The sequence below is a fragment of the Ochotona curzoniae genome, unplaced genomic scaffold, assembly GCF_017591425.1.
Source record: "Ochotona curzoniae isolate NIBS_2020 unplaced genomic scaffold, NIBS_Ocur_1.0 contig_50, whole genome shotgun sequence".
In the NCBI taxonomy this organism is placed as follows: Eukaryota; Metazoa; Chordata; class Mammalia; order Lagomorpha; family Ochotonidae; genus Ochotona; species Ochotona curzoniae.
In genome coordinates this window covers 4,796,641-4,812,835 of record NW_024466446.1, presented here as the reverse complement: position 1 = coordinate 4,812,835, position 16,195 = coordinate 4,796,641, and the positions used below count along the sequence as shown (strand labels likewise).

The following is a 16,195-nucleotide window of genomic DNA, read 5'->3' as shown; positions in this document are numbered from 1 at the left end:
GAGCCAGGGGCCAGGAGCCAGGGGCCAAGGGCCAGGAGCCTGGAGCCAAGGGCCAGGAGCCAGGGGCCAAGGGCCAGGAGCCTGGAGCCAAGGGCCAGGAGCCTGGAGCCAAGGGCCAGGAGCCAGGGGCCAAGGGCCAGGAGCCTGGAGCCAAGGGCCAGGAGCCAGGATCCAAGGGCCAGGAGCCAAGAGTTCCGTAGAGGTTTCAGGGTCCCAGACACTGGGACCTCTTACACTGTGCTTCCCAGGCCTTTAGCACGGAACGGCAGCAGCCTGAACATGACCAGGAATCCATTACCAGGTGCTAGCACCAGGCAGCGGCTTTCACCGCTATGCCAACACTGGCCCCTACTCCCACTCTTCATACTTACCTACCTAACAAGCAGAAATCCACAACCATCCCACTTTACTGTACAATACTGAAAAAGCATGAATTAGCTAGAAGAATATTTTTAAGCACTATCCCCTCTTGTAGCTGCTGCAAACAGAAAATCCTTACAATAACATCTCCACGGAGACAAGTTTCAGGTGTCATGCCGCGGTTACCCAGTAGACATTTGAGGAAACAGTGAATGTGTTCCGTGGTGGTAACACATAAAATGGGGGTGGGCGTTTAGAAGCATTCTTCGAAAAATGCAGGCACCCCCACGCAGCTCAGCCTTCACACCGGAAACATACCTTTGCAGTGAACAGCAACGGCGCCCTCGGCATTTTCACAGATATCCAGAAACTCTTTGACAATGGCTTCAGTAGGGGTGCTGCCATCCGCAAAGAAAAGGTCGTGGTGGTCAAAGCCTGCATCCGTGAAGCGTTTCGCATCATACATCCTCTTATTCAGGCGAATAACGGTGCTGACGTTGTGATTCTTAAAATACGGAATGTACGTTTCTGGAGAATGTTGGTGGTAACCTACATAAAGAAAGGCACCAAGTCTTACCCAACTGGTAAGGGTAACAACAGGTCGTCGTTTCATCTGTAACTAGAGAAAAACACCATCTGGACCGGGGACTGAAGACCAACTCAATTGCAACTGGTAAACACACACACCCCACTCCACATCCCGCCCCCCGCCACCAAAAAAAAACACAAGAGAGTTAAAATCTAGGCAGATAAACAGAATCGACTACACTTAAACAATTAAGATCTAGTCAAGTTAGTTTAATTCTTGGGCCTCTTTTGAAGAGAACAATACAGAAGGGATCCTTTCAAACCGTCCCGTAGATTCCCCTACCACTTTCAAGCCTGGATCTTGCGTGAGGTCCACAGAAGGCAATAAACCGGCCTGGTATGATCCAATTCAAATCTCCATTTTCTGCTTTCTGCAAAGGGAAAACCAGCACAACGCATTTTTAGAAGCAATCTCCTCCCCACCTCCCTTCCAAAGACGGAGTTCCCTAAAAGTCTTTGAATCGGTTTGTCTCAGCACCAGGCTGTTTATACATGAGCACGAGACGGGAATGTCACACGTGTCCTGCTCCGTGTATTGACAGGAAACAGGTCACGTGACAGCACCTCTCCGCTGGTACAGTCAAGACTTCGGAGAATGTATTGACTGCTGCCATCCCAAACACAGTCTGCACTTGATCTGTGTTCCAAAGTCATCTGATTGGCTGAGTCATTTCCCATCTTATTCCCCACTGTACCTTTCCAGGATAAAGAAACTCCAGGATTGGAAACTCCCCTCCTAAGTTACTGATTACATGGAAAAAAATGTATCCACTGACGTGCCTGTCTTTTCAATATTTGCTAATGTTTCTATTTACAGGACTACATCTTTGCACCATTTTTATACCTATTTAATAAGAAAGTAATCAATTGCACTAATCACCTAGGAAATTCAAATTTATGAGACTACACAGATCAGAATAAAATGAATATAAAGAAAAGAAATAAAAATCTAATAAGCTAGATACATTTCTTCCTGTTATGGTAACAGTTATTTGGATGGAATTATCTTTATCAAAAACAAATACACCTCAGATTAAAGCGCTGAAACATTTCTGAATAAAATGGAAAAAGGACTCTTTAAAACAAAACAGGGACCCACACGGTAGCCCAGTGGCCAAAATCCTTGCCTTGCACGCAGTGGGATTCCGTATGGGCGCTGGTTCTAATCCCAGGAGCTCTGCTTCCCATTCAGCTCCCTGCTTGTGGCCTGGAAAAGCAGTTGAGGACGGCCCAAAGCTGTGGGACCCTGCACCTGCCTGGGAGACCCAGAAGAAGCGGAGGGCTCCTTGCTTCGGATTGGTGCAGCTCCAGCTATTGCAGAGCAAATCAACGGATGGAAGATCTTCATCTCTGTCCTTTTTCCTTTCTGACTTTCCAATTAAAAAAAGGCAGGGAATGCTTAATGCTAGAGGAAGAGAGAAGCTGTGTTTGTGGTGGGAGTTGGGGGATGACAGATAAATTAACTTAGCATTGGGGTGTTCAGATATGTACCCCAAAATGAGTAAGAAATATTTACCTGTCTAAACAGGTCTCAGAAGAGTTAAAAATAGGGGGGAAGTGGACATTGTGTGACCAATGAAGAGACACTAACCCCAATTTCCAACAGGTCAGTGGTCTGTGGCCTATTGGCTACCTAAACAGTTTTGTGTTTTGATGGTTTTTCATTAAAGATTAAAAATAATTGTGGGTGGGTACCTTCGCTCCCACCCAATGTCCACGGCAGTGGGGGAAGCAACTGAGTTCCTATATGACTAACAAACCTAAAGGTTTCCTTTCTGCTCCATGAGAACAAATTATTGCTTGGTGTTGACAACTGCCAACTGGTGTTCTTAGTAGCTTTGCTTTCCTAAACGAGACAATGAATTTAAATGTTTACCTTCAAAACATAAGCATAAGAAAAAGTCATGAAGCAGAAGGGGGCCCAAGTGCTTGGTCCCCTGTCACCGACGTAGTAAACCACATGCAGTTCTAGGCTTTGCCCGGCCCAGATCCAGCTGCTCAGGTTTTTTTTTTTTTTGGTAAAGGCAGCTCTCCAGAGAGAAGGAGGGACAAAAACAAAGCTCTTCCATCTGCTGGTTTACTCCTTAAGTAGCTACAACAGCCAAAGCTAGCTGATCTGAAGCCAGGAGCCAGGAACTTTCTCCAGGGCTCCCACATGGGTGCAGGGTCCCAAGGCTTTGGGTTGTCCTCTTCTGCTGTCCAAGGCCACAAGCAGGGAGCTGGATGGAAGCAGAGCATCCGGTACATGAACCAGAGTCCATATGGGATCCTGTTGTGTGCAAAGGAATTTAGCCACTGGGCTACCACACTGGACCCTCCCTCTGTAACTCCTTAAAATAAACGAATAGAGTGGGTAAAGGTGCTCAGAGTAGATGTTAAGTGTCATCACTGAAGGTAAAAAAGGTAACCACGTGGGCGAAAGGGTATCGTAACTAATGTCACTGGTACTAACTGCATAAATAAATACATACCAAAGCACTAATTTATACCCTCAGACAGACACAATAATTGCTTGTGAATTATGCCACAAAGCTGGGCGGTCAGGGGTGGCTTAGGGACTTACCTCATAATGCTCATATTCATCAAGGTTGAACGTGTTGAAATCAAAGAAGCCGTACTGCATCGCCTAAAATCCAAGAGAAAGCTTTTAAAATAAACATGGAAATAAGATAACATTTTGTGACACTCTAGAAAACTTATGACGCTATTTTACATGAAGTATTCCTCAGACATCAGGACTGTACCTTATAGCTAACTTCCAGGTAATATAAGAATTTAAAATAATATTTTCAATCCGAATTCAACAATCACCTTATCCATACACAATTAGTCAGGTCTTCAAAGTAACCCCACATCACTGTATTACCACCCACCTTGGCTGAAGATGCGTAAGTTTAAGATTGAATTACAACACACAACACATTGGTCTCTATAGAAACAATAAAAAGGAACAAGACCATGGGCCGGTTTTTTCCAAGCCCACAGACATTTTTAAATATGTATCTTCATTTGCAAATTCATACGGAGTCTTCAATTTGAGGATCTCTATTCCCCTAAAGACACCCAGACATCAATACTAAAATGTAAGCTGAGGGCAAGAAAGTATTCCCTCCACGAGAAACTAAACTTTACCCTGTGCTGGAGCCATGCTGAGATCTAGGGCCTGAGCGTGCTAAGCAGCAGAAGGCAGACCTTCTGGGTCAAGGACAGAGAGCAAGGCCCTTTAGAAGGTCCTCTCCTGCTCGGCCATCAATGAAGCCAGATGGGGGTGGGAGCAACAACTGTGATCCACAAGGCAGTCTTTGTTGCAAAGGGAGAGAGGGGTGAATTTATAAACCCAGTTTTCAAAACATAAAACCACTGAAATATGAGTAAAAAGACGGCCAGAGCACGGAGCAAAGACTCCTCCTTTCACAAAATAGTTATTTAAATACTCATTTCTAGAGCAAATGCATGATACATGTTATTTCCTTAAATTAAAAAATGCTCAAATCGTGGTATCTGGACTAGAGATGTCCCCTAAAAATAATGTTAAGAGAAGGCAGTTAGCGGGCAATTCCCACCTCGCTTGGCATTGCACAAGGCTAGCCACAAAATCCCGACATAACCACATTGATGTATGTTGCATACATGCAAGACTCTTCAGCATCAGTCACAAATACAACAAGCTTAAACTGCTGACCCCTAAATAAAAACACACACACTCTGGGGAGTGGGATGAGGCAGGGAAACCATCCTTGACCTCTCAGACACCAGCTAACCAACCCCTGGGGGACAATGTGTGACTGCAGCCCAAGCAACAAAGAGCAAGTGCTGTGTGGTCACCCAAGCCCCTCAAAGCTCTTCTGACAGTCAAGGTGTGTACACGCATGAGCCATTCTCCGTTGTTAGCCGTAGGGCAGGAACCACAACCACAGAACACACAAATCAGAGATAACGTGGACCAGTCATCTGTCCTCGGTTTTTCTTTTAAATCCCAACATAGTGCGTCAATTCTGTATCTAGAACCAATGACTGAATCTAGAAGCCAATGATGGAAAGGCCTTCTTACTGTCCCATTCTCTGAGTGGCTTCCCATTCAACTCATACCAGCAAGTCCTCAGAAATTGTGACTACAAGGCTTTCTGATTTGGTGTCCAGGTGCCCGCTGGGAAATGGAGGACGTGTGCCCTCAAGGCCTGGAAGAAATCCTCACGTCCAGGCCTCTGGAGGAGGAGAGAGGTCTCCACCACACTGGGGGCAACCTTGGGCACTCACCTTCTTTACCGCATGGAAACAGTCAAGCAGTGTAATATAGTAATTGCAACTTCCATAGGCAGCGTCTCTGAAATTCCGAAAGCAAGGAAATATGTAACTCAGATTTAGATGTCCTGTAACACACTCACCTCAAGATGTGGCTGAGTAAAATTTACAACCAAACACATGCTCAGAAAGCACTGCTCTAAGGGCAGGCTCCCAACACCCCGTGCCTTTGGCTCCACGTTAAATGGTAAGTCCCTATTAGCAATTTCACAGCAGTTCCCACAAACACCATTCCATGGACCTGGGGCCATCATGACCACTTCATGCAGTTCAAATGAGCTGTCATTTTTTTGGCTCTAACAGGTCCACTTCATCTTTAATCCAACCAATCAAGAACTTTTGTCCTTGGCTGGATGGCAAATGAAACCAGGAGGACACGAACATGGGTCCATATGATATTCCACTGCTTATAAGGATGTGTCTTATATATAAGCCAACTGAGCCATCGTGCTGGGCTCCAGATGTAAATCTGACCACACACCATTTTATCTTTTTAATTTTGACAGCTTCTCTCCTCAATTAAAGCTAGAAAAGATCTCTAGCCAAACTACGACCCAATTTTACCAATAGGTATTGGCAATATCTGAACAGAAGGTTAACAAATGGCTAGTGTGGTGGTGGCGCTCAGGGCACAGGCCTGCCTAGCACCATCAGCTGAGCCCAGCTGGCTGGAAACATTCATTCTCACGTCCCCTAACTCAGCCGAACTAACTGCTCCCGAGGCGGTGCCAGGTCCTCGCCCAGCGGCTGTAACATTTCCTGTTCATCAGTTTCTTCCAAGAGAATCTGAAACCTGTATTCATCCTGAATCCCGTCTCTTCCTACAAAACTGAATAGATGCAATTAAAACTCACCGGTTTAAAAACTTTACGAAGTCGGACTCAAGCTACTAAAATATTGCTAATTAACATCAAAAACGTTATTTATTGAAAATAAAAGCTGTTCTTACTAGCGATACTTATATTTATCTTAAGCAATTTAAATGGCAATTATTTCAAAAATATATAGCCTCTTTCAACATACTCTCAGGGTTTCATTCATTCTGGTTGGTCTACTTTCCAATCTGTATATTCTGCAAAACAGTGACGTAAGACAAAGCACTGGACTTGAAAAATTTAAGTCCATCACAGGCTGACAACTTCAGTAAAATATAATAAATGTGAAATACAGTGTGTATACTGCTACAAACCCAGAACAATACAGCTTGATAAGAATGAACTACCAGAAGTAGTAGAGACGGATGTGAAATACAAATCCAAATTCTTACATTTGGTTCCAATTCTCTACAAAACAACTAACTTCTCATACCAAATTTCTTTTTTTTAAAAAAAAAAATTATTTATTTTTATTGGAAAGGCAGATTCACAGAGAGAAGGAGAGATAGAAAGATCTTTTGTCCACTGGTTAACTCCCCAGGTGGCTGCAAAACTCAGAGCTGAGCTGATCTGAAGCCAGGAACCAGGAGCTTCTTCCTGGCCTCCCAGGCAGGTGCAGGGTCCCAAGGCTTTGGGCCGTCCTCGACTGCTTTCCCAGGCCACAAGCAGGGAGCTGGATGGGAAGTGGGGCAGCCAGGACACAAACTGGAGTGTACATGGGAACCCTGCAAACGCTAAACAAGAACTTTAACCACTAGGCTTCCACACAGGGCCCATGGTTTTACTTATTTTTATTAGAGAGGCAAATTTACACAGAGGAGGAGACACAGAAAGTTCCTCCCTCCGCTGGTTCACTTTCCAAATGGCCGTAACGGCTGGATCTGAGCTAATCCGAAGTCAGGAGCCAGGCGCTTCTTCCAGGTCTCCCTCAGCATAGGCAGGGAGCTTGCAAGGTGAGGACTGATTCATGAAGCCACTGCACTGGCCACACATTTCAGCAACGTTTAATACAAGAATGGCAGCGAGCAACAGTTTTTGAGACTTGTATTTAAATGAACTCCAAACACATTCCATGAATCCATGTGAAGTGTGCGAGCGGACTCCTGTTTCAGGACCTTGCGTTAGAACTCTAGAAATGGTATTATCAAGGCTCACCATCATCAAGAGGAGCTCTGCAGAACAAAACCATCACCCACCTCAGATAACAGAGTCCTTAAGATGCCCCATGACTCAAGAGGAAAGGAGGGGAGACAGTCACAGCACAGAAAGTCAGGCCGCCGCCTGCAAAGGCTGTATCCCTTGTGAGCACTGGTTCAAGTCCTGGTTCTGACCTAGGTTGCTGCTAACGTGTGGGAGAGCAGTGGAAGACGGCCCCAAGTGCTTGGGCCTACACCACTCAACTGGGAAGACCCAGCTGGAATTCCCAGCCCCTGGATTGAGACTGGCCCAATTCCCAAACGTTGGCGCTTAATCTGATGAGTGAACCAGTGGGTGGGAGATATCGCTAACATTCTACATTTCAAAAACACAAATACATCTTAAAGACAGAGGAGGAGAGCCAATTTCAAATCCCTTCTTCTAATTTGCTGAATCGTAAACATAATCTTCAACATTACATAGAATATTTCACAGTTGGGAAAACACATCCCACAGCTCCCCTGTGATAAAGCCAGGCAGAGCCACACCTGCAAAAAGCCAGGCCATGAGAGTTATGTGTGGCAGCCACAGAATCGTTCAGGATCTGATGTCCTTCATCAGGAAATGTGCAACTAACTGGTACAGTCTTATCAAGTCCTCCGAAGCCTTCTGGCCCTCAGCCTTCTGAATAAGGCAGTCTCAACAGCAACAAAGTTTTGAGTGGAAGAATGGTGCGGTGAACCAGCAAATTCCGTTCACACATTTGTTACCCTACGTATGTAGATCACACAGCTAAGTGTTTTGATATATAAGCAGAGAAACTTTTAGGGCTGTATCTGATGGACAAGAAAAAGTATTTGCCTTCAAAAGATTTCCAATTCGATCCCCCAGTGAGTGGGAGGAGGGTGGTAGCTGTGCGTCTAAGGCATGAGCACCCACCACCCACCTCAGCTGCCCGACAGGCTCTTTCCAGCAGTGGGGCTGCTGGCTCTGTCCTACAACAAAGGGGCTTTGTGCCAGAGGAGGCAACTCTGGGTTATTAGGAAAACCTAACTCCACAGTGCTAGCTCTGCATCCTAGGACTCTAGCTAGCATTCTTTATCCAATTACAAGGCCTAGTTCTAATAAACAGCTCTCCACCGGCAGGGACTTGCTGCCTATACCCAATAATACTCTCAGGTATACTGGCTATTTTTCTGGAGACATTTTGAGTTTGATAATTTGCACTTAGCAGGCAGAGGCCAGGGACCACCACTCCTCAACGCCTTTCTGAACCAGACAGATACAATACCGTCATTGCTGAGAAATCCAAACGAGATCCACAGCATTATTCACACACAACCATCCCCCCGCCATCAAAAACTGCCAGGACAGTTCATCTGGTGCAATCAATCAATCTACCACATCATCATTTTTGTATTTACCTGAAAGGGATATAGGACGTATCCCCAAAGATTAATATTCTATATGCATCTTCTGGAGTTCTCCCCAAATATATAACCTGTATTTGAAAAAAAAGAGAAAACGCCATTTACTTGTAATTGAAGGTACAGTGCTGACAGTAAAGCAGAGGTTGTACAATTGCCAGCCAAGCAGCGGAGCCTAACAGGGGCTTTGCGTCACACCCAGTGCGTCCCTTCTGTGCCTGGGTTTGGGGGCTTTCTGGAAGAGTCCTGCCCCTTAGTGTCACATGCCCCCATTGAAACACACACAGCACTCAGAAAACAGATCCTTGGAACGCAGGCATCTCCCTCCCACTAACAGTCCCTGAGCTGGCAGCTCACTGCAGCGTGGACTCTGCAGCTGGACTGTGGTAAGGTGGAAACACACAAAAAAAGCAGAAGAGATTCTGATGAACTCCACCACTCATGGAAACGCAAGGTGCACAGTTCCTGGAAACTGCATCCGTTTCCGATTCTCATCTGTGTCTCTTTGGAATGATGTCTACAGAGCAGGCGTTGTGATAAAGCTTGCTTCTCTTTGCAGTGCTGCCATCCCTTGCGGACCCCAGTTCCAGTCCCAGGTGCTCCACCTCCAATTCAGCTCCCTGCTGAAGTGCTTGCGAAAGCAATGGAAGATGACCCAAGATGACCCTGCACCCAAACCTGGGAGAAGCTCCGGGCTTCAGCCCAGCCTGACCCCACTGTCGCAGACACCTGGGCAGGGAGACAGCGGAGGACGGAGCTTCCCACGCAACCCTGCCTTTCACATAAATTCATCGACTCTTATGAAGAGAAATTTAAAAAGTCATGTTTCACATTCACTTGCTACAATACCCCTACGCACACGTTGAGTATCCTTCTGCACCAGAAGTGTAGTTCACTTCCAACTCACACACGAAGAACAGGTACACTGCACGCACCAGACATGGCATGGGTCACTTTACCACCGTCAGGCTAAATTCTGAGGCTGCTTTAATACATCTTAAATTTTACTAGTTAAAAAAAAAAAAAGTTTTCACTGAAAACTTAATTCCCAGCACTGAATCTCCATCCTTAGCACTAACCGTGTGAGCTGTCTATTCCAACTGCAAGCATTCTCGGGGAAAGGACTTGTGTCATTAAACCCAAACCTACCTGTAAGATTGTGTCAAGAGATAGCACTGAACATGGGCAAGCATTTGGCCCAGCAACTGGGAGGCCAGTTAAGACACGTGTGTCACGTACCCAAGTGTCCAAGGTTGCAGATCACGTCTGAGTCCCGAGCCCAGCTTCCTGCTGACACAGCCTCTCCGAGGCAGCAGGGACAGTTCAGAATCAGGGTCCCGCCGCCCGGATGGAAGGTTCTGACTGCCTAGTGCCCTGCCCAGTCCAGGGACATGATGGAGTGGAACCAATCTCTAAGTGATTTAATGACATCTCAGGCAGGTATTCGGTACAGCACGTAAGAGGCCACCTGGGACACCTGTATTCCATTTCGAACTGCCTGTGCTGGGTTCGAGTCTCAGCTTCCCACTTCCCACTTCATGCTAAGGCATACGCTAGAAAACAGCAGCTGATGGCTCGAGAACTTGGGCCCTGCCACCCACCAGGGAAATCAGGATTACAGTCCCAGATCTTAACTGCCACCTGGTCTGGATGAGATGCTACACATGTGAGGAATGAAGCTGCAGGTCTGAAAGATCTCTCTGTCTCTACACATTTCTAGCTCTCTGCCTTTCAAAGAAAGCTTGTCATCTTCATAAAAATGACAATGTTCTTAGAAATTAATGAATTCATATAAATTTTTCTAAATCAAAGATCTTTTTTTTTTTAAGACTTATTTATCTTTATTGGAAAGTCAGGTTTACAGAGACAAGAAGAGAAAGAGAGAAAGATCCTCCAACTGCTGGCCATTCACCAAGTGGCAGCAATGGTCTGAGCTGAGTTGATTCGAAGCCAGGAGCCAGGAGTTTCTTCCAGGTCTCCCATGTGGGTGCAGGGTCCCAAGGCTTTGGGCTGTCCTTGACTGCTTTCCCGGGCCACAGGCAGGGAGCTAGAAGGGAAGCGGGGCTGCTGGGATATGAATTAGCACCCATATGGAATCCCAGGGTGTGCAAAGGGAGAATTTAGCCACTGAGCCATCACGCTGGCCCTAGCAAAGTTCTATGAAGACATACCCTAACAGCAGCCATTAAAGATTTCCACAGGACATCTCACCAACCCGAAGATTCCTAACTTCATCTTTAGGAAGAATGCAGAGGCAGGCAATGGGCCCCCGTGGCTGAGACACCCACTTCCTGTGTCAGGCTGTTGACGTTGGAAACCCAGCGTCATTCCTGCCTCCAGCTTTCTGCTGATGCAGGCGGGCAGGCAGCGCTGATGGCTCCAACGGTGATTCCTGCCACCCACGTGCCACTGTTATGCCATTTCTGGCTCCCAGCCCTGGCTCCAGCTGGAGGCCCCCAAGGGCATTTAGAGGGCGAACCAAAGGACAGCTGCTCCTTTGCTCGCTCACCTTGAGATTTTTCTAAAGGAAAAAATATGAAACTGTACAGAAACTTTAGTCACCGACAGGAGCGTAGGAACCCACAGGAAGATGGATTCTGAGAATAGAAAAGAGTGCTTTGTTCAATACGACCTGATATCAAGCAAATTTTTAAAAAAGTATTCCTGACTCATGTGCAATTTCTCATGCACTCGCTCTAAGAATAACATCTGTAGTCTCACTGCACAGATTGTGTTTGTGCACTGTGCCTGTCCCTGCATCACTCACTCTGCATTTAGATCTCGCACGTCAGCTCATCTTCCACTTTTATGTTACTATTGTTTACTTGGGGGGGGGGGGGAAAACAGCTTAAAATGACTCCGTGAAAGTTAAAAATCGTCTTCTCATTTCTTTCTACTCTAATGTGTCTCCTGTCTAAAAACTTACACGAGACTCCCCCTCCGTTTGTTTTTTTTTTTTTTTTTCTTTTTTTTCCATTCCATTTTAGGACTGCCTGGGCAAATCACTTGCAACGGGAACCAAAAAAAAAAAAAAACCCTTTAAACTAAAATCAAGTTTAAAGGTTGATCTTGAAGGTCAAGCAGAGTTAAGCACAGGGACTGATTCATTTGCATGTCTGGAGGCATATTCATGTCCCTTGTACACACGTATTTAAAACAAACTAATCAAATCAGACCTGAAGCTGTCTGAGATTTGTAAAACCTTCTCTCAGATTATATAACTTTTCCCTGAGCACCAATTTAATTTCTTTCTACTTAAGACTGATCCTTTGGTTTCTTCCATGACTAAATTTGCAGTGGTATTTCCTTCTAACTTTCACAACAATTGTGATCCGTAATGCATTGACTGACCCCGGGGCAGCTTCAGCTCACAGGCTCAATTCAAAAGACAGGAACGACGGAACATTTTTTCCCACGCGGAAAACAAATTCCTAGTGATGAACTTTGCAAGATTAGACATATTTAAATCCGGTGAAAGAACAAAAAAATAATATGAGACACACTTCTTTGTTGTTCCGTGAGATAAATGAAGAGAACTGTACGGATTTAGAATCTATGTTCATAACAGCAAACAAAGTTTGGCTGAGGTTTATAATTTTTGCATCCTGATTCCAAAGCCTTCCCAAACGCAATTATTCAGAGTTTGTTATTTATGAAGAAGCCCACGCATGACTTGAGAATTAACATAAATTCTCCAACTAGTAAACTCCAATCAATCAGTAATTTTAGGAGCGATCACACTCCTCTGGCACTTTTTCACTTGAAGAGTTCTCTCAGATCTTGTGCATTCTCGTGGGAAGTTAGGCACACACACACAGAATGCCCCCTCCAGTTCCACAGTGACATCTAAAAACAGGAATCAACAAATGGCCAAGAGATGATAAACAGCTGTCACAGCCAGCTTCCGGAGCAGCCCGGAAATACCTGCCGGCGTTTTCGGGCCTGCACGATCTTTCTCCTCCCTGTCACCCCCCACAAGGAACAGGGCACAGCTGTGTAAACCCGAGGGTGGCGCAGAGATGACAGCGCGTGACTCCTGAGGCTGGATCACACGGAGCCGGGGCCTCCTGCTCTGCTGCCTCTGGAGCTCACCGAGGGAGGCAAGCTGTCCTCCCGGGAGGACGTTCAGGACAGCCGGTCAGAGACTGACTCCTGCTGACCACACTCAAGTGGCAGGGCTCAGCAAGGAGTCATTTTCTAAGTGGGCCCTCCAGCTGGGCGCCACCCAGGCAGGTGCAGAGCCAGATTCACACAGGGGACGCTACTTAGCACACCCAAACCACGAGAACCATTTGAGATCAGGTCAAATGTGCCCCAAATCCTTGTGTTTGGGGGTAACGAATATCACATCCCACAAACATTAAAAACAATAATGAGTTCAGGTTCTTGCAGGTGGCTAGCCAAAGACGTGGCTTAAGGAGCAGTAGGAAGGCCTTGTCTCTCCCTACACTAAGAAACATCTCCCAGAAGCCAATGTTTTGGCCTATAACAAGTACAGCCCTCCATTAGACTCTGCTCTGCTTATCAGGACTCTGCTAACACACCTAGGAAAAACAGCAGACGGCCGAGTGCTGGGACCCTGCACCTACATGGGAGATCCACAGGAAGCTTCTGACTCCGAACGGGCCACTGTGGCCACTTAGGGAATGAACGAGCAGATGCAGAACTCTCTGGCTCTCCTCTCCCTCTGCTTCTCTAGTTCTGACTTGAACGAGTAAATAAGGAAGCAAGAAAATTCCCTCGCAGCCAACAGTAATCCCAGACCAGCAAACAGAATACTGTGGGAGCAAACAGGCAGACAGTCAGCAGTTTCCCAAAGTCATGATGCAAGACTCTCTCTCCTCTTGCTCAACACCTGAGCCGGCCGCTCCCAGGACTCCGCACCGCCCCTCTTGCCAAGAACTGCACCTGCCAGCCCAGCCTCTCGGAGAACAGGAACGTCCCGCCCTGATCACCTGCCCTGCTTCAAAACCTACGAGGTGCCCGTAGGCAAAGGGCCCTAACTGGATCACGCATCATTTCCATCGACAAGCCAGGCTTCAAATAAAAACCTCATTCTACATGTTTCTTATTTCTATTCTTACACACGGCATTTGGAAGCTTTGTCAATGTACCCGGGGAAATCTGTGGTGCAGTTGAAAGACCAAAACGTTACCCAAGGAGGGGAGAACAAAGCATCTTCACATTCCGACACCAAATGTGCCCGCCCGAGAAACCAGAGACCAGTTCCAAATGTCACAGTGTCCCCAGCACTTAGAAGTTCTTGCAACTATTTTCCCGTCTTGGCCAGAGGACCATCTGTCCTCTGCCAAGAGCTTCTTCACTAATCATTAAAAAATAACTCAGTTTGGTGGAGACAGTTAAAAAAAATTTTTTTTTCAGTGCAATTTAGAAGTAAGAGATAGGTTTACCGGGTGAATGCAAAGGATGATTAAGAGAGAGGGTATATAGTACATAATGTTATGTGACAACACAAATCTTTTTCACAGTAAGAAAGAGTTCTGAATCATTTGAAACCTTATGAATTTGTGAGCGAGGTGGGGACGGGGGATGAGAACCAGCACAAGACTACCCACAGGTCCACCCCCCCGAACGCCCACATCAGTAATGGACTCGATGCAGCTCGCCTGACTCACCAAGGGCAAGCATCCAACCACAAGAGCCGTGATCGCCCCCAGCGTCCCAAAGCCTGCACGACCAGCCAAGGCCCAGCCATTGCAGCCATTTGGGGCGCGAGCCGGAGGACGAAAGATCTCGCTACAACCCCTCTCCCTCTATCTGTAACTCAAATAAAATAAATTTCAAATAAAATAAATCTTAAAGAAAAAAAAAAGTTGCCACACATGGAAGGTTGAATAAAGTTTGGAGGATAGATCTGACTTATTTAATAAACTATTTCCTAGCACTGTTTCAGTGGGAACACCGACTCCTTCCAAATCCTCCAAGTTACAGGAAAGCGGCAGAGAATACTATTTTCCCAAGTGTGGCTTTCACTGCTCCTCCAGGACCACCCTGCTTGCTGGAGCTGGAGAGGGCCTGTCGCTCAGGCCTTTTCAGCCGAGACAGCCACCCCACTTTGTCAAACTAGGCGTTAAAAGCCGGGATGCTTAACGCATCTGCCATCAGGGTCATGAATGATCAGAGGGCCACGTCCTTGCCGAAATTCACAGCGCTTGGCAAGGAGCAGAAGACAGCTGAAGTGCGGGCAGGTGCACCTGGGGGACAAGGAAGTAAAACCATGAAGAAGGGCGTGAAGTGCGGCCAGCTGCCTCGGCCATGGGCCATTTCTTCCTCCGGGTTGGGCTTGCGCTGCGACAGCGCCACGCTTGGCTTGCTGCCTACAGCTGCCTGGCTGCTGCGCTTCAGGACACCCAGGAAGGGTGTGTCTGAGGTGGCTGCTTGTGTAGATACAGCCCTCTGGTCTCCTGTGGCCCCAGCACTGAGCACTCTGGGCCCCAAAGAACGGTTATTTAAATAAATGGACCACTTTTTCAAAAGATCATCATTAACTAGCAAGTCTCAGGGCTCTGACGACTGCTGAGGCAACGTCCAACACAGCTTAGGAGTCTACTCACGGACTGCTGAGTCAGGATGTCCCTAGAAGTTAATAAAAAGGTGCACCGCAGGAAAGGCTTCCGAATCAAAAACAACATTTTGCAAAGGGAATCTACATGTTACACAATCAAATCTAGCAAAGCAATCTATTAAATACCAGAGGAAATCAAATTAGCAAGCTATGCACCAATCGCAGTACAGATGTGTCACATTCATTTCACACCTCCAATGTTTTGCATTTGTTTTACACACAGAAAAACGCTGGAGGGGCTTATGTTGTGGTGTAGCTGTGAGTAAGGCCACCCCCACCTACAATGTCAGCATCCCAAGTGACCACTGGTTCAAGTCCTCGCCGCTCTGGCACCCCACTTTGTTCCCTGCTAATAACGTCCCGAGAAAAGCAAATCCAAGGGTTAGGGATCCTGTTATCCAGGTGAGAGACCTGGACAAGCTTCTGGCTTCAGCCAGTTCATCCCTGGCTACTGCAATCATCTGGGGGTGTAAGCCAGCAGATGAAGACCAGCACCCCACCCCAGCCCACCCCGCTCGCCTTGCTGGAACGCTGACTTCCAAACAAATAATGTTTTTAAAAGGAAAAACGAGAAGATGATGGATGAACTCTTGGAGTCTCAAGGAATCAACCTTTTTTTTTTTAATGTAAGAAACTGGTTAAGTTTTGGCTTTGGTGAAAAAAAGAAAGGAGCTCAAAGTTTTTAATTTTCAAAAACGAGACACATACACTCACACTGAGACAGCTTCCATTCCTTGGTCCACTGCCCCACACCATCCCAACAGCTGGAGCTGGACTAGCTGGACCAGCCAGCAGCCAGGAACTCCACCCAGGTCCCCGTGCCAGGGCAGGGACCCAAGGACTGGAGCTCTTGCTTGCTGCCTGCCAGGGTGGCAACTGGGGACCAGAACCAAGATGAACCCAGGCATTCTTGAAGGGAT

General features: G+C 46.6%; 1 protein-coding gene across 3 annotated transcripts in view; it reads right to left on the bottom strand.

The window, feature by feature from the left end:
* Window positions 1-16,195, bottom strand: part of CDC14B (cell division cycle 14B) — a 68,119-nt gene that overhangs the window by 15,849 nt on the left and 36,075 nt on the right. For all 3 annotated transcript variants that reach the window (XM_040988862.1, XM_040988863.1, XM_040988864.1), the window contains exons 5-9: window positions 8,687-8,763; window positions 5,206-5,272; window positions 3,512-3,574; window positions 1,232-1,319; window positions 679-909 (exon numbers count right to left, since the gene is read on the bottom strand). In XM_040988862.1, the coding sequence (XP_040844796.1) occupies window positions 679-909; window positions 1,232-1,319; window positions 3,512-3,574; window positions 5,206-5,272; window positions 8,687-8,763 (526 nt within the window). The remainder of the gene's footprint in view (window positions 1-678; window positions 910-1,231; window positions 1,320-3,511; window positions 3,575-5,205; window positions 5,273-8,686; window positions 8,764-16,195) is intronic.